This window comes from Scyliorhinus canicula, chromosome 16, assembly GCF_902713615.1.
Source record: "Scyliorhinus canicula chromosome 16, sScyCan1.1, whole genome shotgun sequence".
Taxonomy (NCBI): Eukaryota; Metazoa; Chordata; class Chondrichthyes; order Carcharhiniformes; family Scyliorhinidae; genus Scyliorhinus; species Scyliorhinus canicula.
In genome coordinates this window covers 116,100,962-116,128,654 of record NC_052161.1, presented here as the reverse complement: position 1 = coordinate 116,128,654, position 27,693 = coordinate 116,100,962, and the positions used below count along the sequence as shown (strand labels likewise).

The 27,693-nt window shown below is 41.5% G+C and overlaps 1 protein-coding gene across 9 annotated transcripts in view; it reads left to right on the top strand.

Annotated features, from left to right (window-relative positions):
- Positions 1 to 27,194, top strand: part of spen (spen family transcriptional repressor) — a 118,621-nt gene extending 91,427 nt beyond the window's left edge. For 5 of the 9 annotated variants that reach the window (XM_038821640.1, XM_038821639.1, XM_038821633.1 and 2 more), the window contains 9 exons: positions 1,453 to 1,650; positions 3,512 to 3,625; positions 4,988 to 5,101; positions 5,639 to 5,739; positions 8,413 to 17,053; positions 22,287 to 22,712; positions 23,920 to 24,114; positions 24,249 to 24,407; positions 25,877 to 27,194. In XM_038821640.1, the coding sequence (XP_038677568.1) occupies positions 1,453 to 1,650; positions 3,512 to 3,625; positions 4,988 to 5,101; positions 5,639 to 5,739; positions 8,413 to 17,053; positions 22,287 to 22,712; positions 23,920 to 24,114; positions 24,249 to 24,407; positions 25,877 to 26,008 (10,080 nt within the window). In that variant the 3' untranslated portion in view covers positions 26,009 to 27,194. The remainder of the gene's footprint in view (positions 1 to 1,452; positions 1,651 to 3,511; positions 3,626 to 4,987; positions 5,102 to 5,638; positions 5,740 to 8,412; positions 17,054 to 22,286; positions 22,713 to 23,919; positions 24,115 to 24,248; positions 24,408 to 25,876) is intronic. The other 4 variants (XM_038821636.1, XM_038821635.1, XM_038821638.1 and 1 more) reach the window with 3 other exon arrangements.
- The last annotated feature ends 499 nt before the right edge of the window (positions 27,195 to 27,693 follow it).

The following is a 27,693-nucleotide window of genomic DNA, read 5'->3' as shown; positions in this document are numbered from 1 at the left end:
CCCGTTGCCTGCTCTGTCAGCATTCCAAAGGGAATACTCCATTCCTGAGCCCCCCCGGTTCACTCCTTTACCACCCCCAACACCTCCGCCTTTCCCAAGGCACCTTTTCAATCAATCGCAGGAGGTGTAACACCTTTACCTCCTCGCTCCTCATTGTCGAAACACTCCTTCCAAGTCAAGCAGCAACTTAGTTGCACTTCTTTCAATTAATGTTCGCTGCTCACAATGCGGTCTCCTTTACATTGGGGAGACCAAATGCAGACTGGACGACTGCTTTACGGAACTCCGCCACTCAGTCAGCAAAGCAAGCATGACCCTGACCTACCAGTCACTTGCTAATTCAATTCACTATCTTGCTCTCATGCTCTTGTTTCTGCCCTCAGCCTGCTACAGTGTTCCAGTGAAGCCCAACACACACTGGAGGAATGACACCTCATCTTCCAATTAGGCACTTTACAGCTTTCTGGACTCAACATTGAGTTAAACAACTTTGGACCATGATCCTTGTCCGCCATTTTAAATTTTGTTTTTGCCAAGTGCCACTCTGTATCTTGCTTGCTTTCAAGCTGAGCTGACCTTTATTCTACTATCCACACTTATTGTAGAAATATACTTTGTTTCTTTACCACAACCATTACCATTCCCTTTATCGTTTGTTCCAGGGTATCTTAGGTATTTAATCCTCCCATCCTCGAACCCATCTCTGACCTACCTTTAGTTCCCCCTGGTCCTCTCCCCTTTTTCAATAGCATAGAACCCCTATCACACTTATACATCTCTCTAGTTCTGAAGTTTGGACTCAAAACATTAATTCTGTTTCTGTCTCCGCAGATGCTTTCAGATCTGCTGAGTTTTTCCAGCACTTTGTTTTTATTACTAATGACAACTGACCTGGTACAGTTTGCTGCATGAAAACTTGAAGCATAATTTGCAAACTGAATTGCACCAGAGTATAAAATTATTTATTTCCAAATGACAGCATAAATGCCAAATGGGTCAAATAATTAAATTAGTTTAATATTGTGCCCTAACTCGTGCTACGTTTTTGACATGTGTTAAAGCACCACCATCCAAAAGTAATGAGGCTGATTCTTGCTCAAATGAACAGCAACCAGTTGGGAAAATACACAGTGACTATCCAAGCAGATGTCTCGATACTCGTGGAAATAATTCCCACTTGTGATTCAGGTGTAGAGCTGCATTTCCTCAAGTAACAGTCTCATTTTTCTCTCTGCTCCCTCAGAAATTAGAAATGATTATGGACTAATGTGATACTTAAATATATATAAGGTGTTTAAACTAAAGTTAAAATGTTACATTCGCTCCCCTATTTGTTTAAATGGGGAAAGCAGAAAATAATTAAGATAGAAATCTTTAAAAATTGACAAGTGTTTTTTGTGGTGAGGCACAGTCAAAAGGTCCATGCTATTGTTTTTTTATTTAAAACGACAGGATATTGACATCAAGAAGGTAAATGGGGTTCCTCAATACGCCTTCCTACAGTACTGTGACATTGCAAGTGTCTGCAAAGCCATCAAGAAAATGGACGGAGAGTACTTAGGAAATAATCGGCTCAAGGTCAGGAAGGAGAAATACAGTCATTTGCTTATCAGGAATATTCACTTATCAGGAATTCACAGTGAAATATTAGTAAGAATTTTCTGTTGAACAATTTCTTGTATACTGTTTTTTGTTGTAACTTTACTTTTGTAATATTCCCCTCTGTTTTCTTGAGTTACTTCTCTCTTTCCTCCCTCCAAGTTTAATATTGTTCTCCATGGCATGTTAGATAGAATGTCCAACCTGCAGAGATGTTTCTGTGGATGTGATCAGTGCCACTTTTGGTCGTCCAACCTGGGCTGTGTTTGAGCAGTGTGTGAAGGCAAGCATCACTGTTCTTCTCACAGATGGGGTTGAGACAAGCAAAGTTGAACTGAGCCCTGGGAGAAGCCCAAGTGCAATTGTTACCTGAAACTGGTCTCTTCTGATTGAGAATTAATTGATCTAGGTTGTAGGATTGGTCTGCTCTATTTCCTCTCCCCTGCGGATTATGTTTCACCCCAGGTCATCCTGCGGCTGATGTGCCAACCGTGGCAAATTAATTTCTCCCAGGCATCTGCGATTGAAACATCTACATAATTCGTGATGTACTAGAGTGATCCCACTAAATTCATGCTTCAGTTTCTCACTTCCATTTGGAAAATTGCTTTTTTCCTTAACTGGCAGTTTGGCTGAAATTGGGAATTCACTATGTGGAGAATTGTGGAGAAACAATCCATGTCCTGCAACATGGTGCAGTGACCGTTCTTGAATTTTTGCAACTACAATTGAAAGCAAAGATTTAATCAGTGGGATGCACATTTTGCATTTCTATAACTGATGAACCTGGGTTAGGGTAGATTGTAAGAATGTCTAGTCATGGAATTATCTTATACAGAAGGTGACTACAAGTTAGACTATAATTCTGCTGATATGGAATCTAGACTGAGCACTTGCTTAATAAAAATATCAGTTAATTTTCAGTCAGACCAAGGGCACATGATAGGCATAGACCAAAATATTTACTGATATTCAATTACTTAACAGAACTTGATATCATGTAATTTTTGAAGGAAAATTAATTACAAGCAGGAGCGACACGGTGGCACAGTGGTTAGTACTGTTGCATCGTGATGCGGAGGACCCGGGTTCGATCCCGGCCCCAGGTCACTGTCCGTGTGGAGTTTGCACGTTCTCCCCGTGTCTGTGTGGGTCTCACCCCCACCACCCAAAGATGTGCCGGGTAGGTGGCTTGGCCACATTAAATTGCCCCTTAATTGGAAAAAAAATTGGGTACTCTAAATTTATATAAAGAAGAATTAATTACAAGTACAAAATCAATTTGAGTAATCTTCTTAGTACTGTTATAGTTGTGTGAATATCTACCATTTATCCTGTTAGAACTATATTGGTCTTCTGTACAAATGTAAAAATGTTTTCAGATCAAACTGTTGCATGTTAGTGCTTCAGAACATTATGTCTTGGAGTTATTGATCATGGGTTTGTGTCAATACTTCGTGAGCAATTATTTCAGCTCTGGTAGATCGGAAAAACACATCCCCAAATTGAATGAGGGAAATTTGGAATATTTTCCCAATCAACTCATGCACTTCCTAAAAACCAGTTCCAGAGGAACGTTGAAAAGCTGAGCTCTGTTTCAGCTGTTAAATAATGAATAATCCAAAGATACCTGAAAGGAAGTGAGGTGAATAAGATGGTGAAAGAACAATATAAATTATGTACAGCATTGCATCATGTTTCTGTACCAATTATCACCTGTGAAGATATTCATTTAGTTTATTCTGCGAAGACTAGTAGTAGTAGTTTGAAATTTGGGGCCTAAGTCAGTTTAGTAGATTTTGTTAAACATATGTGAAAATCTTTAATACCTCTTAGTTCTATTGCATTCAGGTCAGTGAGTTTTGTTGCAATTAAAATACACCATTTTCTCCCTCTCTCTCTCTTCCTCTAGCTGGGATTTGGAAAGAGCATGCCAACTAACTGTGTATGGCTGGATGGTCTGTCTTCAAACATTACTGAACAATACTTATCCAGGCATTTCTGCCGTTATGGACCTGTGCTCAAAGTAAGTGCCTTGTTGCACACATTCATTTATATTTCACATTTTATTAACAGCTGGCAGCAAAAATTTCATAATTTTCAAATTTATCTTTGAAAATTCAGCAGCTAAGAGGGTTTTGAGAAGATTTATGATTTCAATTTTCCTCTCCAAAATACTCCAATACATTTCATGTTCTGATGAGACAAAATGGCATCCAGTACATAGCCATGAACATACTAATCTGGTTAGTTTTCAACTTTATATACGAAGAACCTCCTGTGAAAAATAGCATTTTAATCTTAGGACTTGAATATGATCTCTTCGGATGACTTTATAATTCCTGTTTTAAACACTTAGTTCCATTTTCAGATTATATGTGTTTCCTTAGGCAGTTTAAACATTAGAATGCTGAAAGCAGATACATCCGTCAACCTCTGTGATGTCACTCTCAAAACAGCCTATTTCTTAATCTTTTTATCCTCCACATTTCAAAAAAGGACAGCTCAAATACTCTAAATCTGAAATGAAAACTGAAGACATTGGAAATGCAGCAGTTCAGTGTTTTGGGTGCAGATTCTTCCTCAAAGCACAATGTTTATGAAGGCTCCCACTTGAAGCATTGAGCGACTGTTTCCCATTTTGGATGCTGATTGACCTATTGTATGTTTCCAACAATTCTGCTGTTTTTACCAAAAAGTAATCTAGGTCCTCCTAGAAGATGAACTTGTGCAGTGTGAAGCTGCTTGTCATCCGTCCATTTCATAGTTTGAAGTGGGGATGTGGAACTGAAGGCTGTTAAGGCTCTAATCTGTGTTGGGCAATGTCAGAGGGCTTCTTTGGTCTTGGCTGTCAGCATTGTAAGTTTTAAAATTGACTGTTGGAACAACAATAATCACCCTAAATAGTTTATAAAAAGGATTTGGAAATGAAAAGCTAGCATGGGAGTCTTATTCAAAAAATGTATTTTTCACATCAACAGCTCAAAGGTTTGAAAAGACCAACTACACAATAGAGCATTCTCTACATCTATGACCCTTCTATTGATCTGCCATTTTCTATATCACTTTCTGATACATTTCCTCTCTAATAACAGATTTTATTACAGGTTCCTCATGATACACCAACTGCATAAAGCAATGGTTTTGACAGTACACCCTTCACTAGCATCTCTATTGATAATACCTCTGATAGCACACTCTATTTATGTCTCTCTTGCTTACAGGCAAATTATATCAAACTCCATCTAGTAACTTATCCCTCTCATGATAACTCATTTATAAGGATCCCCAAGACAGTGCTCTAGAAAGGTTCTGCTGTATATCTATCAGTTACTTGCCATTCCTATTCAGGGAACTAGCTGACTTCTTTCTTTACCTCCTGGGACAGATTGTGTTGGATCGTCAGAAAGGAATGGCTCTGGTGTTGTACGATGAAATTGAATGCGCACAAACAGCGGTGCAGGAGACCAAGGGCAGGAAGATTGGAGGAAATAGAATAAAGGTTAGTATGAGAGAGTTCATGGGGATACTAACAGTGCACTTCTTGTTCTCATCACTCTTCTATACCTTTTCTTTTTTTTCACACTCTTTCTCTGCACAGGTACATATACATTGCAATATCCCCTATCTTCTCAGGCACACATCCCTTCCCACCCCCTCCCCCAATTCCATGGCATTACATGAGATAAAAGACTAGATGCATTCTGTGTAAAACCAGAGCATGAAATAGTAGCAAGTATTGAAGGGGATTGGAAAGTTAAAATCTGAAGAAAAAACCCAGCAAGTTAAAATTAGCATTTTGCAATGTTAAAAAGCAGCATTTATTGGCATCCTGCAGTTCAAAGTGTATTGTGGTTGGCATGCAAACTGGAAAAACAGTTTAATGCCTTGCAAGGATCAGAAGCATGTTTAAAAAAACACCATTTGCTGCCAGTTCAACTTTGCAATCAAATATCCCGTTGTTATTGTATGTTTTTCCCTTGTTTAGTAAGCGTTGCCTCATCTCTTCATATCTAACAATGAGACTTCTCCCTTGTAGGTGGATTTTGCAAATCGGGAGAGTCAGTTGGCGTTTTATCGTTCTATGGAAGTCTCTGGGCAGGATATCAGAGATTTATATGAAATCTTTGCTGAGAGAAGGCAAGTGAAAAATATTTTTTTTAAGACAACGGCTTCTCAAATGATAACTGTAATGTCATGGTGTCAGTTTTTTATAATAGATTAATTAAATACATGGAATTCAGTAACGTTTAAATGATTTGTTACAACTGGTTAATCCAGGAATGTCAGTTAACTTTGGCAACAAATAAGCAATTGTGACTTGTAAATTAAGATAAATACAATACAGTCTGAGGAAAAGAAATGTTTTCTGTATTATAAACTTGTTTCTTTTGTCTAATAGCATTATCTAAAACTAAAAACTCCATACAGCCTTTTTCAGCTGGGTTTCTGACTGCGCTCACTCATACACAATACCATTTTAAACTTTTACAGCCATACCTGATATAATGTAGTTAAGAGCAAATGGGATTTAAAGATAAACTTACTCCAATTACCTGATGAATATCCTAACTGTATCCATCAAACTAAGAGTCTTCTACTGTTAAGACAGAAACTTTGAAGAAAGTTACTAATGATGGGACTCTATTTTGAAGCCACAACTGTGTAAAAGTAGTTCAGTCTCTAAAGTTATTTAAAAATGACATATTATAAGTTAAACCAATACATTTCAAAGTGACCGGTTTGATTTGTAGCTTAATCATTCCTTTCCTTAGTCAACAATGACTGGTTAAGGTTCTGTGGAGCATTACTTGATTGCCTAGCTTCGATGTTGACCACTTACGAGATGGTCAGCGTGACATGGGCTGTCATGGAATTGGTTTATTCAAGAGTTGTACTGATTCAGGCGTTTGTCATTAAGATATGGCTTTCTTATTTGGTTCTGGCAAAACCTTGTGCTTGTCATTCATGTAAGATATTTTGATGTAGCGAGGTAGTGTTCCATGTTGTCTCCTTATTCCTGTGTTATATAAAACCATAAAAGGTCAACATTGAAACACTTTGTATTTCCCCAACTAAAAAGATTTGTTCTTTGATCCTTGAGCCACATAGATTAGATTAGGGCTAGTCTTTCTAGTTCTTTAAATGTAGTTTATAAGTGTATTCTGTTTTCAGAGTCCTTGTTTTCTTCCATTTCAGATTCTTATCCTGGAATAGGGAATTTACTGGTTGTCCAGTGCAAATATCACTGAAGCACCGCTGTCCATTTCAAACAGTTAGGGGGGAAATATCAAATTGATGCCAGTTTACAGATTTAGCTGCATGCAGTAGTGTTTCAAATTATATGGTAAAAGCTACCAGCTTTTCAGTTAGCTGCAGAGAGAGCCAAAAGAGCAGGAAAAACAAATGAACAAAAACAAAACAAACGTCAGGGGGGTTGATGTAAAAATTGTAATTTTAACTGTCATCTTCAAACTGGGCTATTATTTGGTATGTCTAGCAGCAGTAAGCCATGATATGTATTGCCTACATCATAAAAAACACACACATTGGGAGAATATATCGACACCAACCTCTGTCAAAAGTCTTAAATAAATTGTGAAATGCACTACTCATTCACCATTGTTGATGAGCATAATTGGGACATAAATGCCTATTATGGAACATATCACTCTGCCTGTCACATTTGCCGTGAGTTGTTGATGTTGGCCCCTAAAAGAGCAACTAAAGCGTGTAACTCATGTTATTCACGGCAAAATTGAGAAACAGGACCAGCAAAAGAAACACTAGGTTACTAGCAGTCATGTATTTTGAGTCATGGTCACAATAAACACGGGCACCTGCAGTTAGCCATTTTTCATGATTCACCTGTGCAAAGCACCTGACTCAGTCAGGGAAAATGCAAAATAATTTTGATTCTTCCAAGGGGGGAACCATCCTATTTATCAGTGCAGTTTAATGAGACTCAGAAAAATGTCAATCCCCAGAGCCAGTCAAGCAATATTTGTCTTCTATGGCGGGTGGCAAATTTATCATTCAAAGATGAAAGGAAGATGATCCATTTTTAGTAGAATTGGTTTGTTTTCTACTTGTGGGGCCTAAAATGCATCTTCGATATCTTTTTGTAGTATAAGTTTACAAGCGAACAAACAATATTTTTCCATATGGTAAACGTTCTCATTTGGAAACGGAATAGTGATTAAAGCGAGGATTAACAACACCTCAAAAGTTATTTTACGCGTTCCAATCCCATTTAAAATTTGTTCCATCTAGCCCTGCGGAAGAAAACCTCTTAACTTGACAAAGTTATATTTATGTAAGCCAAAATCACTAAAGGGATTTAGTTGTTCAGCATCTGCTATTACTTCAGTTGATGTTAGCGAACAGACCAAGGATCAAATCTAGGGGCAGCACGGTGGCCTAGTGGTTAGCACAACCGCCTCACGGCGCTGAGGTCCCAGGTTCGATCCCGGCTCTGGGTCACTGTCCGTGTGGAGTTTGCACATTCTCCCCGTGTCTGCGTGGGTTTCGCCCCCACAACCCAAAAATGTGCAGGGTAGGTGGATTGGCCACGCTAAATTGCCCCTTAATTGGAAAAAATAATTGGCTAATCTAAATTTAAAAAAAAAAGGATCAAATCTGGAATCTTTGATTTCACTATGTGCCCAGGTAATGGAATTCCCCACGATCTATAATAAAAAGTTGAATGAACCAGCTTCCCACATTCTTACTCTTACAGATACAACATTTATTTTGTGCAACCATTGATTTGTTGGAGGAAAAAACTACATTTTTTATTTCTTTTATTAACAGGGAGGACCGGAGAGGATCATATCACGAGTATACTGCAGATCGTGCTTACTTTGATGCAGTTAGAGGACCGGCTGCTGTATTTCCTGAAGACCCTCGTAGGGACTACCGTGCAAGAAGTAGAGATTTTTATACTGAGTGGGATCCTTACCAAGGTGATTATTATGATCCTCGCTACTATGAAGATCCACGGGAATATAGAGACTATAGAGATCCGTATGAACAGGACATAAGGGAGTACAGTTACAGACAGCGAGAAAGGGAACGAGAAAGAGAACGATATGAATCTGATAGAGAACGAGATCATGAAAGGCGAACGTGTGAACGAAGCCAAAGCCCAACCCACTCGAGAAGAGCTCAGAGTTGCAGTGCATCACCAGCACAGTCTGAGAGGCACCAGAGTGACAGCATGGACTCTGAACGCAGGATATACAGTCGGTCCTCAGACCGTAGTGGTAGCTGTAGCTCATTGTCACCACCACGCTACGATAAAACAGAGAAACCAGACAAAATACGACCAGACCGTTATGACAAAAATGAAAAGGAGAAAGACCGGCTGTTTGAACCTGAAAGAGCTGACAAACGGACCCAAAGAAAAGACAAGGTAGAGAAACTGGAAAGAACAAAAAAATTTGAAAAATCTGAAGTGGAGAAACCGGATAAGAAGGAGAAAATTGAGAAGCTGAAAATACGGAAGGTAAAACCTCCATCTCCAAGTTCCCTGTCTTCTGAAACTGATCATGAAGTGGATAGGGATCTAAACCCTGATGGACTAAAAAGTAAAATAAAACAAGGGAAAGAAAAAGCAGAGAAAGAAGGAGCTTCAAAAAATCGGTTGGATTTAATTCCTTGCGTGGTGTTAACTCGTGTAAAGGAGAGAGAGGCAAAAGTGATTGAGCCCTTGGTCGTAGAGAAACCAAGAGGAAAGCCAGAGAATGACGCTATCAAATCTCCGTCTGCAGAACAGAATAAAGTACAGTTAAATAGACTTGACCAGACAAAAACAGAGCTGTCAAAATTAGAACCTGCCAGGCCAAAAGTGCCAAAAGAGAAACCACTTGCCAGCCAAATAGAGGTTGTGGATAAGGAAGTGAAAATTAAGCATAAAAAGAACCTCAAACCAGAACCGTGTCCTGAAGTACCCAATGCAATGGATATCGACAAACTGGAGGCTAGGAAGAGGCGATTTGCAGATCCAGCTTTAAGAACAGACAGGCAGAAGTTAGAGGTTAAGCGAGGCAGTCAAGAGGAAGAGGAACTGCGCCTAGGTTTAAGAAAGCAACCTGAGCTGGCTGCTTGGAGAGAATTGCCAATAGTGGGTAAAGAAGGAGATTTGGACCGAAGGCCTGTACGGAAAGAATTACTGAAAAGGGATCACAGAAAAGTCAAGCAAGAAAAACTAATTTCAGCATTCAGCCCCAGAGAAGGACAGGAGTCTGCCAGTGTTTCTGTAGGGATTGGCTTGCGGCCCAGCATAGAAGCACAGTGCAGATTAAGCGAGCCATCTGAAGAACCAGTGGAAATTCAAGAAATTGGATTGAAAAAGCTGAATGCAGCAAAGCCTCCGAATAAGGTAGTTGTGCATCCATTGCCCCCACACCTTGATGAGATTCCAGGGGATGTAGAGATTAAAAGAGAGGACCGTAAAAGAAAATACAGTGGTACCCCTGAGGACACAAATGACAATAAGTCCACCCATGAAAAATTACAGACCACTGATGTAGATGAGAAACTTGGGATTGATATTGATTACACTCAGAGTTATAGGAAACAGATGGAACAGAACCGCAGGCTTAAACAGCAACAGGAAATGGAGATGGCAAAATCGGAAAAATATAACAGCCCCAGGAAAGAAAATGCAGATGAATTTGAGAGAAGAAGTTTGGTCCATGAAGTGGGGAAGCCACCTCAGGATGTCACGGATGACTCCCCTCCAGTTAAACGGAGAAAAACTGATCAGTTTGACTTTGAAATTAGCTTGAAGCGAGAACGAAATTACAGAAGTTCTCGTCAGCTGAGTGAAGATTCCGAGAAAACTGTCCTTTCCCCTGGATTTCGACATATTCTGTCCTATCAGGATGAGGATGATAACAACGATCTCCCACATCAGACATTGATACCGACACCAAAAGAACCTAAAGATTCTCCAAAACTAGACTCCACCTTTCAGGTTCCTGTTAGAGAAGAGCCTTTAAAATGCAATGCTTATGAGTCAAGTAAGCGAGAACAAATACTGGATGTAGCTAGATTTAAAATAACGTCTCAGAGCTCTGAAGAAGAAACGCCTCGTTGGGAAACGCGTCTAAAACTAGATGCAAGTAGGGCTGATGTTAGCTTTCCCAGTAGCATTATAAAGCGAGATAGCATTCGCAAGCGTTCTGTGCGTGAGCTGGAACCGGGTGAGGTACCATCTGATTCTGATGAGGATAATGAACATAAATCTCATTCACCTAAAGCTTCAACATCTTTTGAAAGTTCTAGAGTACCGTTATTCCTACGAAATAGGGAAGATAAGCTATCAGATTTAAAGCTTTCTAGCTCGCTCGAAAGGAATAAGTTCTACTCATTTGCACTTGACAAAACAATTACCCCTGACACCAAGGCTTTGCTTGAAAGGGCAAAGTCTCTCTCTTCATCCCGAGAAGAAAATTGGTCATTTCTAGATCGGGATTCAAGGTTTGCCAGCTTTAGGAAAGACAAAGATAAGGAAAAGGTTGAATCAGCACCAAGGCCAATCCCTTCTTGGTACATGAAAAAGAAAAAAATTAGAACAGATTCTGAAGGCAAAATAGATGAAAAGAAAGACGATCATAAGGAAGATGAGCAGGAAAGACAGGAACTATTTGCATCTCGCTTTCTGCATAGCTCAATATTTGAGCAGGATTCGAAGCGTCTACAGCACCTTGAAAGGAAGGAAGATGATCTGGATATAATTTCTGGTAGATTATTTGGAAGACAGGGTTCTGTAGATGGCTCCAGTAATACCCTAGATTTCATACAGGAACCTGTGGTCTTGTTTCACAGTCGGTTCATTGAATTGACACGTATGCAACAGAAGGAAAAAGAAAAAGATCAGAAACCAAAGGAACTTGAGCGACGGGAAATTGAGAGAGAAGTTCAACCTAAAACACCAGAGCCTGTATCTGAATTGAAAGAATCAGATTTGAAGAATACATTGCCTCTATTTAGAACTATAGTACCGCCGCTGCCACCACCTACCACACATTTCCAGGCAGTGCCACCTGAACAGCAAGAAACTGTTCATAATAAAATAGTGACTGATGCATTGGTAGCAGAAAGTGGCGTGTCCAGCTCAGGGGAGAATCGTATAGAATCAGCACCTGTGGCTGATGCACCAAAACTTGTCATTGTTAATGTGAGCCCCTGTGAAGAAATTGAACCTCTTGTAGGCAAGAAGTTAGATGCAAATGTTACTTCAGATCCAGTGGCTACTGAGGAAGAATCAATGGTCAGAGTGCATACTTCTTATTTGGATACCAAGCCACCAACTCCAGGGGGGGCTGATCTGCAAGAAATCTGCACAAATGCAGAACCTGAAGTACGAGAGGTCAATGCAGTCTCCTCCAAAACTATCCCAAAAGAGGTGGTACCAGAGGAGCACAAAGATAACAAGAGTCCTCCTATCAGTGCTGAACTGGATATCAACCAGAAAGAAGAGCATTCGGAGATCCATCCTCTGATTTCTGACAATGAAATAGATATTGAGCCTCCTGTAGTTTTAAGAGAGAAAAAGACATCAAAAAGTAAAAGAACAAAGACTCCACTTCAAGCAGTCACAACCATTATAGAAAAGCCGGTCACCAGAAAAAGTGAGAGGATAGACCGTGAAAAACTAAAACGATCATCATCACCCCGTGGCGATATTCAGAAACTTCAGGAACAGAAATTAGATGTAGAAAAGGTCTCCAAAAACACAGCAAAGTCTCCAAGTTCTGCCCCCGAGTCAGAAACCTCAGAGCCAAGTCTTCCTTTAGGTAGAACAAGACGCAGAAATGTGCGGTCAGTTTATGCTACCATTGATGATGGCCAATCCCTAATGAAAGACTCAACAGATACATTGCGTTCAACAAGGAAAAGGGCTGAAAAGGAAATTCAGGAATCGCCAAATGTACAAACTCCACCACGACGGGGAAGACCTCCAAAGTCCCGTCGCAGACCTGGGGAAGAGGTGCCATGCTTTAAAGCTGACCAGATGAAACAAGAGGTTGAGGAAATAGAAACTAAAGACAGCACTGAAAGCGCGAAACCTGTTGAAGGGTGGAAGTCACCTCGATCACAGAAAGCGGCACTGAGTCACTCATCAGCTGCTCCAAGCCACATTGGGAAAAAAGGAGTAAAAACAGAACTAAGAACAGCTGAAGTTTGTGCTGAACATAAAGATGATGTTGCAGAGCCCTCAGTTGAGCAAAGTTCAACAAGTGAGAATATCATCAAAGCCTTGCCTGAGGGAAATGACGTAACAAGTGACCAAAAGCCTGACAAAAATGATGGTACATTAGAGAAGTGTCCTTCAACTAACAATCCAGGTGAGATGGTAGAGAAAAGATCTTTAGAGAAAGGATCAAAGTCAAAATGTGGCAGAGGGAGAAATGCAAAAGTTAGTGAAGACAAAATGTGTCTACGAAATTTGGAAATAAGGCTTAGTTCGGAAGAAGTAAAAGGTGTTCTTCAGTCAGGTGATGGAGAGGTGACTGGGACAACAAAGAAAGACCCACTGAAAAATGAAAGTCAGTCACCCAAGCTCATTAAAGAAGAACCAAGTGATCCATTTTCAGAACCTCCCAAATCACCTGAAAAAGAAATAGCAAAACCTGAGTGTTCACCAGAAGCTGTACAACGTGCTAAGCAGATAGAACTTGAAAGAGCTGTGGAGAACATTGCTAAATTAACAGAAATCCCAACAGTACATCCTTACAAAGAGACTACAGATGAGCCAGATGTTAGACCAGAGGAGGAAGTTGAAAAGCCTGCCCATCTTGCTAGTGAAACTGAACTTGCAGCAGCCATTGACTCCATCATTGCAGATGAATCAGCAGAACCAGATAGCTTCCCATCTGCTCCAAGATACCCTGCTGATCAAACTGTGGCAGGTATTCCTGAAGATCAAATAGCCCTTCCTACACCCCCAGACACTTTGCAACCCGAAACTGATCAGGCAGTTGTGAATACTTTGGAGTCCACTACAGATGTTGGTGCTTCAGGCCGCTTGATGGCAAAAGCTCCACCGTCAAACCGCTTAGTATCAAAGAGCCCAGCTTCGGGTCGTTTGGTTTCTAAAGCCCCAGCTTCAGGCCGCTCAATTTCTAAATCTCCTGTTTCAGCAGAGAGTATGGTTACAGAAGTTCCCTCTTCAGTAGAAAACATGGTTTCTGAAGCTGCCACCACAACAGACAACATGATTTCTAAAGCTCCTACCTCAACAAACAATGCAGTTTCTGAAACGTCTGCATCAGCCGACTCTGCCTCAACAGACAGCGTGATATCTAAAGCTCCAGTCCCATTGGAGAGTGTGATTTCTAAAGTTTCTGTCTCAATGGAAAGTGTAATATCCAAAGCCCCTGTTACCATTGAGAGTGTGATATCTAAAGCTCCTGTCTCAGCTGAGAGTGTGATATCTAAAGCTCCTGTCTCAGCTGAGAGTGTGATATCTAAAGTTCCAATCTCAACAGACAGCGTGGTTCCTGAAAATCCCATCTCAACAGACGATGTTTCTCCAACTCTGTCCTCCGACAGTTTGGCTTCTAAAACTCTAGCTGTGGACAGTCAATCGGCAGTTTCAGTCAGTTCAGTCCCCAGATCTACTTTATTGACTACAGTGGCTGAAGCAAAGGATGATGACGTGTGTCTTCAACAGTCTGCAAATATCTCCCAGAAAACAGAGAGTCTTCCATTGCCAGAACCTGCTGAGGTCCCACGGACTTCAAGTCGTAGAGGCCGTTCAAAACCTAGAATGACACGGCGTAATAGGCGAGGGAGTGCTGGCAGAAGGGGGGAACTAGCAGATGGCAACAGCTCTGAGCCTGAACCAGTGCCCATTTCTACTGAGATAAAACAAAACAGTGTTATCGCAGAAACCATTTTAGAAAAATGTACAAAAAAATCAGTGGTGGAGCCCCTTTGTGTTTCCAAGAGTGATACAGACAACGTGACTAGATCAGAAGAGGGTAAACCAGGTGGTATGAAGGCCTCTGAATCAGATAAGGATTCAACAACTGAAGCTATTTCACCACATGATTCACTGCATTCTTCAGCATGTAATGAAGATAACAAAAGTCCTCCATATTTTAAACTAAAGCAACACCCCGGTGACTTTGCACCTGAAACTCAACCAAAACAAAGCATGTCAAGAGTAGCTATTAATGCTTTCCCCACTACTACTACTGCAAAGATTTCAGTAACACCCACAACTGTTTTGGGAACTACACATATTAGTCCTGGGGCTGTGCCAGACTGGATGCCAAGGCATGAGGCATCTCATGCTTGTTCCACACCCCCTCCTGCTCCTCCCCCAGATACCAAAGCTTCTGACCTTGACACCAACTCCAGTACATTGAGGAAAATTCTCATGGAGCCAAAATATGTGTCGGCTACAGGTGTTACTACCACATTTGTTACTACAGCTATAAATGAGCCACTGACTTCAGTTCGGACAGAAGAAGCCTTCCCTTCAGGTGAAGTTAACAAGCTGGTCTTGGATGAGAAGCCTGCAGTTCCTCCTAGCAGTACTGGAGGGCAACAAATGGCAGAAATATCAACATTTAATGAGAAAGAAAAACCTATAAGTTCTTTGATCTCGCCCAAAGCCACTTCTGTCATAAGCAGAATGCCACCAAGTTCAGACCAAGAGGAAATTACAAAAGTGACAGCAAATAGCCGAGGCCCTGCCAACCTTCCTTCTCAGTCACCGAGTCTCCCAACTCTGTCACTGACCAAACCGAAATATAGATCAAACTTGACTGAAAATAGCAGGTACAAGCTTGGGACAGTGGCATTCATTGGAGATGAATCTCGGTCAGTAGACAATATTGCATTAAACCAGGGATCAAGTCCACGCCTGAGAGTAAATACCTCTGAAGGGGTTGTGGTATTGAGTTACTCAGGCCAGAAAACAGAAGGTCCTCAAAGAATAACTGCTCCAATCAGCCAGATTCCACCAGCTAGTGCAGTGGATATAGAATTTCAACAATCTGTGTCCAAGTCACAAGCCAAACCAGAGCCAGTTTCACAATTGCAACCTGTGACAAAGAGTTCACAAACTCCATCAGGTTACAGCAATGTGATTGGAACTCATTCCTCGAGCATACTTGCCGGACATGCCGGTTCTCAGCCTTATAACACATCACCTGTGATTTCAAGTGTTAAACAAGAGCACCCAATCCTTGAAAAATCTGAATCTGCTATCCATTCTGGTACACCAACTGCCTCTCAGCCAGGAGGAGTTAAAATTGTCTACAATATTGCGTCGAACATCATGTCTACTAACAAAAAAGGTGGTGAGCCAGTTGTTCCCAAAATTGAAGGTGCTAAAGTAACACAGCAGTCAACCCTGAGCCCAGGAATAAGCTCTCATCATGCTGCTATGTCAAGTAAGATGCAACCAGACACTAACCACATCAGTTCTGGGCATGGCACCCCAACAGAGCGAGGTCTGCCTCTGCCAATTTCCATTAAACAGGAACCCCACTCTCCACGCACGTCTGTTCATTCGCCATCTCCATTTCCCAAAGTATGTCAGCCGAGTAGCAACTCAACTGTTTCCCAGTCAATGAATGCTAACATGGTTCTGAATGCTGGTCTCACTATGAAACAGTTTGTTCCCAGTGTCCATTTACCGGAGCAGTCAGTCATTATGCCTCCTCACAGTGTGTCGCAGACTCAGGTGGTCTCCTTAGGCCATCTTTCTCAGGGTGATGTAAGAATGAATGCGCCTTCAGTACCAGGTATTCCATATGGTATAAGGCCTGATACTCACCATCCCTCCCCTAGAGCTGTTCTGCAACCTCAGATGGAACTTCGTTCGCAGCGATCAAACACACCACAGTCAACAGTTATCAGGGACTTGTGTATGCCTCAGATATCCAATCAACATCAACCTGAGGAAGAATTACTCCATTATCATGGACTTAGAAGAGGATCAGGCCCATTACAGCCTGATGTCCTTGTGATGCAGCCAGACTACAGAATTCACCCCGGGGGTTTGCGACTGGACCAATACAACGTCCCCCAGGAGATGCTGCTGCGCGATGTTCGAATGATGTACCCACCTATGACAGCTGTAGGTGATGTCCACAATGAGGGCAGACAAGCAAGGACCCCTGACGGATCTGTTAAAACTCCTCCTGCTAGTAAAACCCCTCAGCCAGCAAAAGAAGCCCCGAAAGCATCTGAAGTGAAAATGGCAAAATCACCCCACAATGAAGCCCGATTGATCAATGTCCCCTCTGGAATGCCCATGTCTCAGTCTGTAATGGTCTCCCATGGTGTTCAACTCATGCATCAAGTCCCTAGCTCCTTCCATGACTATCCACGTGTGTATCAAGAACTGCGGAACTTCCACCCGTCTCACCTTAGTCATCCACAATTTGGAGGAATAAGCCTACCGTCACGCAGTATGACACCTCAGGTAAATGCAGCAATTTATTTTCCCTCATCTTTCTCTCATGAAACATTTTTGTTTTGAAGTAACTCTTATTTGTGGTACTTTGCTGGAGAGGGAAGTGTGTGACAGAATGCAATGCAACTTGTGAAATAATCCATAAAGAACAATGACTGCTTAAACTGGCTACATTCATCAGTTCTCGTCATGCTCATCATTCCCCGTTGAAAAGTCATAATGTCAGCCAACTTTTGGGACTCTGCCACTGCCACTTTTTTATTACGTTTTTAAGAAGATGTGTGAGTTCGTGCGCCTAGTTTACTTCAACAGAATTTTAGAATTGTAAAATACAGAAGGGAGCCAGTTAGCTCATTGTGCCTGTGTCGTTCTGCTCTTCGAAAGAGCAATCCAATTAGTTCCAGTTCTCTGCTGTTGCCCCATAACTACAATTTCTCCCCTTTGTTTAGTTATGATGATTTGGACTGTGCTGTTTGATAAAGGTAATGGATTCAATGCTTCCATTACCCTTTCCAGACAGTACATTCCAGATCATCATAACTTACTACTTAAAATAACTTTTTCTCATTTGACCTCTGGCTCTTTTGCCAATTATGTTACACCTTTGTCCCCCTGATTACCAAGCATTCTTCCAACAGAACGTTTACTGTATCGAACCTCTGCATGACTTTGAATGTCTTTATTAAATATTCACATAACCTTCTCTGCCTTAAAGAGGAGAACTCCAGCTGCTTTAGTCTGCCATTCGATTAAACCCTCTGCACTCTCTCAGAAGCCTTAACATCCTTCCTAAAGTTTGTTGCGCAGAATTGGACATGATAACCCAGCTGGGACCTACTAATAATTTAAAATGAGTCAGCACAACTTCATTGTTTTTGTGATCCATGCCTCACTTCCAACTCATACACTGTTACCCCTGGAGCCCCCATGCCCCAAATCTATGCTTGGCCATCTTATATCTCATCTGTCTCTTGGCGACATCTTCTTAAAGCTGAACCCTAATTTTGTAGAAGCATAGAATGGATACAGCACTGGAGCAGGCTATTTGGCCTGTCGTGACCATGGTGGTCTTCTCAAAAAGCAACTCAGTCCACTCCCTTCCCCATTTCTCATAGACCTGCAATTGTTTTATGATAATTATCTAATTACCTTTTGAAAACCATGATTGATTCTGTCTCCACCAGACTCTCAGGAAGTGCACTCCAGAACCTAACCACACGCTGCATGAATACATCTTTCCTCACGTCGCTGTTGGTGCTTTTGCTATTCACCATAACTCGCTATCCCTGGTTCTCGACCTTTCAACCAACAGAAAGTGTCGACCTGTTTGCTCTGTCCAGACCCCTCATTGTTTTGAAAACCTCTATTAAATTACTTCTGAATGATCTCTGCTCTAAGGAGAACATCCCCAGCTTCTCCAATCTATCCATGCAGCTAAATTCCCTCATTCTGGAACCATTCTCCTCAATGTTTTCCGCACACTTTCTAATGCCGTAACCTCCTTCCTAAGTTTCAGTACCATTTACTACCTCGCCTAAACCTGTGTTCACCGTTCCCTAGGTGTTCCCCAACTGTCACTTTATCCCCTATACCCTGCTTATTCCCCAGAATCAGATCCAGCAATGCCCCTTTTCTCATTGGGTCAGAAATGTACTCAAGGGCAGCACGGTGGCTCAGTAGGTTAGCACTGCAGTCTCACGGCGCTGAGGTCCCAGGTTCGATCCCGGCTCTGGGTCACTGTCCGTGTGGAGTTTGCACATTCTCCCCGTGTTTGCGTGGGTTTCGCCCCCACAACCCAAAGATGTGCAAGGTAGGTGGATTGAACACGCTAAATTGCCCCTTAATTGGAAAAAATTAATTGGGTACTCTAAATTTATTTTAAAAAAAGAAATGTACTCAATGCACTTTGGCAAATTCTCCTCCCTCTCTGCCCCGATATTTCACCCAGTCTGGAAACAAAAGACTTGCATTTGTATAGCACCTTCACAACCACCAGAGGTCTCAAAGTGCTTTACAGCCATAGAAGTACTCTTCAAATGTAGCCACTGTTGTAATGTTTGGAATCTAGAAGCCAATTGCTGCACAGCAGCGTCGCCAAACAGCAATGAGATAATGATCGATAATCTGTTTTAGTGATGTTTTAAAAAATAAATTTAAACAACCCAATTCTTTTTTTCCCAATTAAGGGGCAATTTAGCGTGGCCAATCCACCTACCCTGCACATCTTTGGGTTGTGGGGATGAGACCCACGTCACGCAGACACGGGGAGAATGTGCAAACTCCACACACAGTGACCAGGGTCAGGGTCGAACCTGGGTCCTCAGTGCCGTGATGCAGCAGTGCTAACCACTGCGCTGCCCTTGTTTTAGTGATGTTGATTGAGGGATAAGATAAGAATTGACCAAGACACCAGGGAGATGACCCCCGCTGTCCCTGGAAGAGAATCTTGGCATAGTTCGCATTCACTTGAGATGATGTTACAGGGCTTTGGTTTAGTTTTTCTCGTTGGAAAGGTGGCACCTTTGGCAGTTTCGCACTTGCTCTATAGTGTATCAAACTGTGAGCCTGGTTTAGGTGCTCATGTCTCAGGGTGGATCTTGAGCCCATGGCCTTTTGACTCGGAGTCGTGAGCTATCAGTAAGCCAAAGCTGCCACTTAAGTGCTGGCAGCGCTGTAAATCCCTGTTGCGTAATGTCTCATCATGGGGAAATCGAGTGTTTTGTGATTACTCGTGACCAGAGGATTATGTAGATGGAAGTTATTGAATTGAAGGTAGCTTTGATGACTAATTTGTATCAATTTATGTTTTTCTCATATCTTTAAAATCTCTGCCACTGCCAGGCATTTTTTGGCTGATACTGTGAAGATCCTGTTTTTGAATTCTGTCCCTGAACACAAATACAAGCAAGTTGGAATTTGTCATATTCTGTCATTGTGTCGAAGTGGGGACGATTGTGAACAGTTTTGTTCTTGAGTTAAATGTCAAAATACAACATCTTGCCCATTCATTGAATCTGTAGTTGCCCTTGGATATAGGGATGTCAATTCACCTAGGATGGGGAGGGAAGGAGCTGAGAGCTGAAATAATGATCCCATCAAAGTTTGATATTGTCTTGTCAGGTGATCTGCTTCCCCCCACCACGACGTTCAGATATAGCTTCCACTTGTCAGTAGTATTTTAAATTCTGATCTCCCTATAAGACTAGCTATTTTAAAATAAATTGGCCTAGAATGAACTGATTTTTAGAATGGTTGAATGTCGTCTTGACTTTGAGCATGTTTATCAGCAAATTTATTTACTGGAGTGCTTTATTATTTTTGCTCCAATTAGAAATCCGTGCCTGTATTTTTGCCTGCTTCTCTGCAGAACTTCTTTTTTTTCTTCTTTTTTAAAAAAAATTTAGAGTACCCAATTATTTTTTCCAATTAAGGGGCAATTTAGCGTGGCCAATCCACCTACTCTGCACATTTTTGGGTTGTGGGGGCGAAACCCACGCAGACACGGGGAGAATGTGCAAACTCCACACAGACAGTGACCCAGAGCCGGGATCGAACCTGGGACCTCAGCGCCGTGAGGCGGTTGTGCTAACGACTAGGCCACCGTGCTGCCCCAGAACTTCTTTTTAATTGGAGCATGCCCCCAATAGATTTAAAATTGACCATTAGAATTGTGTCCGCACTCTAATTTTGACATTCCAAGTAAGACATTCCAAGCTGGAGAACTTTCACAAACATTAACTTTTACACCTTTCTGGAACAAATCCTATTGCATATATATTCCTGCAAACAACTGAGCAAATTAGACCTTCCCTCATCTCCCACATGTTCTTCCTACTTTTTATGCTGTGTTTTTTATTTGTACTGTTCCTCACCCCTTGAAGATGTAGTTCATTGCCCTATCTCCTTCATACGTGTCAAGCTGCAACCACAGGATTCTTGTGAGGATCTTGGGTATTTGTTGTTTTATTTATGCTGAATTACATGTAAGATTTTTTTTTTAATTTTTAAAAATAAATTTAGAGTACCCAATTATTTTTCCAATTAAGGTGCAATTTGGTGTGGCCAATCCACCTATCCTGCACATCTTTTGGGTTGTGGGGGCGAAACCCACGCAGACACGGGGAGAATGTGCAAACTCGACACGGACAGTGACCCAGGGCCGGGATTCGAACCCGGATCCTCAGCGCTGCAGGCAACAGTGCTAACCACTGTGCCACGTGCTGCCCTGAATTACATGTAAGATTGATGGAAGCATTGTCAATCTACTTCCATTGAAGTTTTACCCTCAACACAAACAAAATCGGTCTTCAACAAATAAGACTTAAATACTTCAAATCACTAATGTCTTGTGACTCTTGCATAGACACATTCTCTTAGCATGCGCTTTTATATTTTATATTCCGTCTTATAGATAGATATGTAAGAAATATTGTGCTGGAAGGTCCCCTGAACCCGCAATGGCTTTTCAAAGCCTTGATGATGTCGCCATCTACATTTCTTTCTTTGAAAATTTCCCCTGCCATACTCCTAACCTCAGCAAGCCATGTCACAACTTGAAATGGCATACCATCCTCAGTAACAGAATACCATCAGATCAGTCTGGGTATCTGCAAGTTTATGTCAGTCTGTTCTGAAGCATTTCTGTGGAATTATCAATTAAAGATCTGATTCTAGTTTTTCCACACAGTGTAAAATTATTACAATATACTTCTTGAATGCTCCAACTCAGATGCGCCAAAGATCTGTGCGATTGAAGCTATCTCTTAACATAGTAATCTTTATAATAATCTTCATTAGTGTTATAGGCCTTCATAGGCTTACATTAACACTGCAATGAAGTTACTGTGAAAAGCCCCTAGTCGCCACACTCTGGCACCTGTTCGTGTAGGTGAATTGAACAATCTGAATTCTCTCTGTGTACCTGAACAGGCGGCCGAGTGTGGCGACTAGGGGATTTTCACAGTAACTTTGTTGCAGTGTTAATGTAAGCCTACTTGTGACACTAATAAAGATTCTTATTATACATAGTGCACACAAAACAATTAAGTCTGAAAAGACAAATCTCAGATGATTTGAGGAATTCGGAAAATTCTCTTTATTTTTGTTGAGAGCATTTTTCAGATTGATTTGGAGGTCCTGGTCATAAATCCTATCAACCTTAACGTATATCTAAAAAAAAAAATGGGGATGGATTTAGGAATATGTTCAATGCTATGTGTGTAAACTGCCTTTTATTTAATAGGGTATTTCAGAAGGGGAACATGTACACCCCGGCCAGAGAAGTAAAACTCCACAAATATCCCAGGAAACCAAGGGATCGGCAGCTCCTGAGCATCCTCATCATGTATCTATCACCAGACTACCAGGGCAGATGGAACTGCACTCACCTCACCTGCAGCACCTACAGAGAGAGAGGGTACAACCAGAAGCTAATCCATCTTCTTATCCTTCTCCAACTGGAGTGTCTATGCCAATCAAACATGAACTATCCTCACCACATCAACCCCCAACTCCAAAACAACCATCTTTTATCACCACACAATCCTCAACACCAGGAGCAGCCCCACCACCTGTGATGTCCAGGGCAGATCCTCAAACTACAGGAAAGCAGGAACCACAGCCGCCATCAGGTTCACAGAGACCCGTGGACATGGTGCAGCTTCTAACAGTAAGCATCAACTCCATTGGATCAGTTATAAAAACTAGCTTGCATTTATCAATGTAAAGAGAAGTTTAAATTATATCAACCCAAGGTTGTCAAAACATTTGTAAAATGTCGAATTTGACGATAGAGTTGATTAAAAGTGACTTAAGTGTCTGTTTCATAGAATTTACAGTGCAGAAGGAGACCATTCGGCCCATCGAGTCTGCACTGGCTCTTGGAAAGAGCACTCTACCCAAGGTCAACACCTCCACCCTATCCCCAAAACCCAGTAAGCCCACCCAACACTAAGGGCAATTTTGGACACTAAGGCTAATTTATCATGGCCAATCCACCTAACCTGCACATCTTTGGACTGTGGGAGGAAACCGGAGCACCCGGAGGAAACCTACGCACACATGGGGAGGATGTGCACACTCCGCACACGCACAGACAGTGACCGAAGCCGTAATCGAACCGGGGACCCTGGAGCTGTGAAGCAATTGTGCTATCCACAATGCTACCGTGCTGCCATGTTTCCCCTTGGCTGGAACTGGTCCCTTATCTACTTCTAACACCAGGCTTTACTTTTATAATCCTTTTGCTTCTCATCTGCTCCACTTGGTTTCATACGTTCATCTAGTTTTTTTATTTTGTATGTTTCCAAAACATTTTTATTCCTTTTAACTTGTGACTGAATTTGAGGAATAAACTGCTTTTAACTGAAAACTTCTGTGAAACATTGAGGAAGATTCTAGGTGAGTAATCCGTCATGTGTAGCTGAAGGATATCCCCTTAACTATTTGCTCTCATTTCAATGGTTTCTCTCACTCGTGCTGTCCATATAACAGTTCATCAAAGGCCCATCATATTCATAGGCTTTCACATCATTAAAAAAAATAAATAGAGTACCCAATTATTGTTTTCCAATTAAGGGGCGATTTAGCGTGGCCAATCCATCTACTCTGCCCATCTTTGGGTTTTTGGGGGTGAGACCCACACAGACACAGGGAGAATGTGCAAACTCCACACAAGCAGTGATCCAGAGCTGGGATCGAACCCAGGTCCTCAATGCCGTGAGGCAGCAGTGCTAACCACTGTGCCGCCCTTTTATATTAATTCTGGGAAGGGAAGATGTCACAGCTTTAGAGAATTTGCATGGATAGCACTGAAATGCTGCAGGATTAAAGGACGGTTAAGTGTGATTTACATTTTAAAATGTTTATCCCTTTAGAAGTACCCTATTGTGTGGCAGGGGCTGCTAGCTCTGAAGAATGACACAGCTGCAGTGCAACTACATTTTGTGTCTGGCAACAATGTGCTTGCCCATCGGTCACTTCCAGCACCTGAGGGCGGGCCTCCTCTCAGAATTGCTCAGCGCATGCGGCTGGAGGCAACACAGCTGGAAGGTGTGGCACGCAGAATGACAGTAAGTGACCTTATAAGGGGTAGACCTGCTGAAGGGCAGTGAATGCCTTAATCTTTTAAAAACAGTGTCTTAAACATCATGGCTGTAATTTGGGAAGGAACTGGCTGGAAATAATGGTTGTTTCTGTTTTCTAGGTGGAAACTGATTACTGCCTATTGTTGGCTTTACCATGTGGTCGTGATCAGGAGGATGTAGTAAGTCAGACAGAGTCATTGAAGGCTGGTTTTATTAGCTATCTACAACTCAAACAAGCTGCTGGAATCATCAATGTTCCAAATCCTGGCTCAAATCAGGTATATGATCTGTCATGTGAGAGTACCATTCAGAATGGGTGTTTATAAATGACTGTGTATATAAATATCTGTTGTGAGAGTACCTTTAAGAAATGGGTGTTTACTACTGCAGTGATGTCAGAGAGTGGTGGAACTGGGCTGTCTGTCAGCTGTTTACTTTCCTTTTTGAGCAGGCTGCAGGATGTGTTTTAGTTTAGTTTTCAGTGTTGGAGCTGAAGTCAGACCAAGCAGGTGTACTGCTGCTCTGTCTGCCACCAAACTACTATCTCTTGATCATTCGGTGAATTCAGAATTATAAATGTTCTCAGTAGTGAATGTAAACCTAATGTGCTTCTGTTGAAAGGTGTTTGAAGTCTTATGGATGTTAAAAGGAAAGCTTAAAGGATTACTTGGAGTTGTATTCTTTGGGGGTTGTATTTGAATGAATGGTTGCTAAGATGTTCACTATGTTTTAAAAAGGTTAACTTGAGTTCATAGAATAAACATTGTTTTGCTTTTAAAAAATACTTTTCCATTTCTGCTGTACCCCACACCTGTAGCGTGGGCCGTGTGCTGCCCATACCACAATCTGTTAAAAGTTGTGGGTCAGGTGAACTCCATGATACACTTTGGGGTTCTCTAAATCCTGGCCCACAACAGATCAAACAAAAATTCAGTTGCATGCTTTTTGTACATCATGAGGGCAGAACAGGATATGAATACAGGTTAGGTTACAGGTTATATCATCACCTAGGAATGACAGATTATTCCCCTCTGACCTAGTCTTGTGTGTTGTATCAATGCTATCAAATTGAATTAGCTTTACTGCAGCAACTGGAAATACCCTGATGTCCCCAGCAAGCGAAAATAAATCTGGAATGCAGCCAAGCAGCATCACAGGAATGTAAACTGTTCCAGTGGGCTGTAGGAATTGGCTATTTCCATATAGGTGTGGGATGCTGTAAGAAATGGTGTGCTTCAGGCAGAGGCATTCCATAGCAAAAGACAGGTGACTATTTCCTTCCTCACTCGCTTCCCTCATGAAAATTTAGCAGTTTTACATTTTTTCTGTTAAAATATGCCATCTTTTCTTGAACAGTTTGAACTGAAGGCCCCTCCCCCCCTCCCCCCCCCCCCATCATACGATTTTTCCAGTGAACTGAGTTTCAGAAGAGGAATTTGGTCAGTGTAGCAATTGTGGATATTGATGGATCAAAGGAGAGGGTTTCATTTTTTGAGGTTTCCAGCATATGGGTGAGTGGTTGAATAAAGCTGTTGTTGCACGCCCCTAAGTAATTAAAATTAAATCTTTCTTAGTAAACCTGTTTTTTATATTTCAAAATGAAACATTATTTGAAATTTGTTGGGAATTATTCTGTGATGTTGAAAGTGAAACCTTTTGTGTTAGTAGTTATTCTACAGAAAACCTGCCAATGTGTTTTATGTTTTGGAGGCTGCACCCACTGATCTTGTACCTTTTCTCTTTGCAGCCAGCTTATGTTCTTCAGATATTCCCACCCTGTGAATTCTCTGAAAGTCATCTGTCCCGTCTAGCCCCAGATTTGCTCGCCAGCATCTCCAACATCTCCCCTCACCTAATGATTGTCATTGCTTCAGTGTGAGCATTTGGTTTGCTCTCCTTTTTATTCTTGGACTCCGTTACACTGCCAACTGCCAATCTTCTTCCAAGCAGGGCCCGATTTGGACAATGGGCAGCTACGTGTTTACAATGTTTCCAGCCCTGGGCGAACTGGTGGGCTCCAGTGGCAGAGTGGAAACCCCTCTATGTAATCCTGCACTCTCGGCGATTCCTGTTTATGTGAATTGGGATTACCATTGCACTATATTAGTGACTTGGTGACTGTATGGCAGTAGATTGCTATGGATCTTATCATGGTAGCATCCTGGATCCCCTCTGATGGACTTGAAGGCAGGACCTCAGAATCCCTTCCTGTATCAGCAGGGCCAGAGTTGGGATGCTTTTCAACCCCACCATCAGTTGTAATGATCAACTTTTTCCTTTTGTAAATCTCTTTTCTTCGAGAAGGAATCAAATGGGCTGATTGCTGAGAGAAGAGGGATGAACAGTTTAAGCTGAAAAGGGAAATGAAGCTGGTGGGAAATGCTGAATCCTTGGAACCATGAATTCAAACTTTACTGAGATGAAAAAACATACAATTTTACCTGTGCCAAAATGCATTTTCAGAGAAATCTTATTTTCATATGCGGACTTTGTACTTTCATTCATTCTTAAGTGCGCTTCACTACTCCCTAACGCTGCCCTTCAAGATGTGAGAGTATTTTATGCTTGTCAGGACATCTGTTCGGTCTGATTAATTTATAAATTCTTTCCACAGTCTTTCCTTTGTTTTTTTAATCCTTTGTTGTTTGGAGCGATCCGAGTCTGATTTAAGCCAATGTGGTGAAAAATGGTCTCCAATACGCAGCAAAAACTGGTACTCAGTGAACAAGCCCCCCTACTCCTAATAGGACGGGGATGCAAGGGGACTGGTACTCCCAAGAAAACAGGCTGCGCCGTCTGAGCCAGCCACGAATGCTGTAACTACCTACCGGCAGCAAGCAGTCTCCTTGTACTTTTTAATGGCGTTTGTACATAGTACTTTTGGAATTCTGTGCTTTGGTCTGATCTGATTAACTTGTGTAAAAAAGAAAGGAAATCCCAAATCCCCAGACTTGAACCGTGTTACACAGTGCTGTAAATATTTGTAAAACTCAATTCTTTCATGGTAATGTTGAAGGCACTTATAATTTTGATACACAGAATAAAAATCTTAGCACATTATAGAATTTATGGCAGCATTCTCTCTGTACTGAGCATGTAAATAGTCCGCCAGCTGGCCACGTTTAGTCCCTTGATGGCCAACTTGTTCAGGTGGGCTTTAAAGGAATAATTACCTTTTTGATGAATAGATAATTGTTAAGATGTTTAAATGAGTGTCTCGTCAACATCACTTGGTTTAGCCTTTATACTCCACACAACTGTGGTAACCGCACCTTCTAGAATGACCTTGTGACCATTGATTCCTCTAAAGGTTTTTCAAGGTGTAACTAGTAATGGATGTGTTAATTCTGACATTATGGCTGTATGTTATGATGTGCTTATATAACTATATTGTTAATGCACTGAGAGTAACCAGAGGAGAAAGAAGTACTAATTTGCTTAATTGAAGAAATGTGTTTCTTTCCTGGTTTTAACTGCTTACCTTTTCTTCTAATTGGATATATTGGCAAGGAAACCACTAATTCATTTTCCCTTTTATATAGGAGTGGAAACACCTCATTGGGG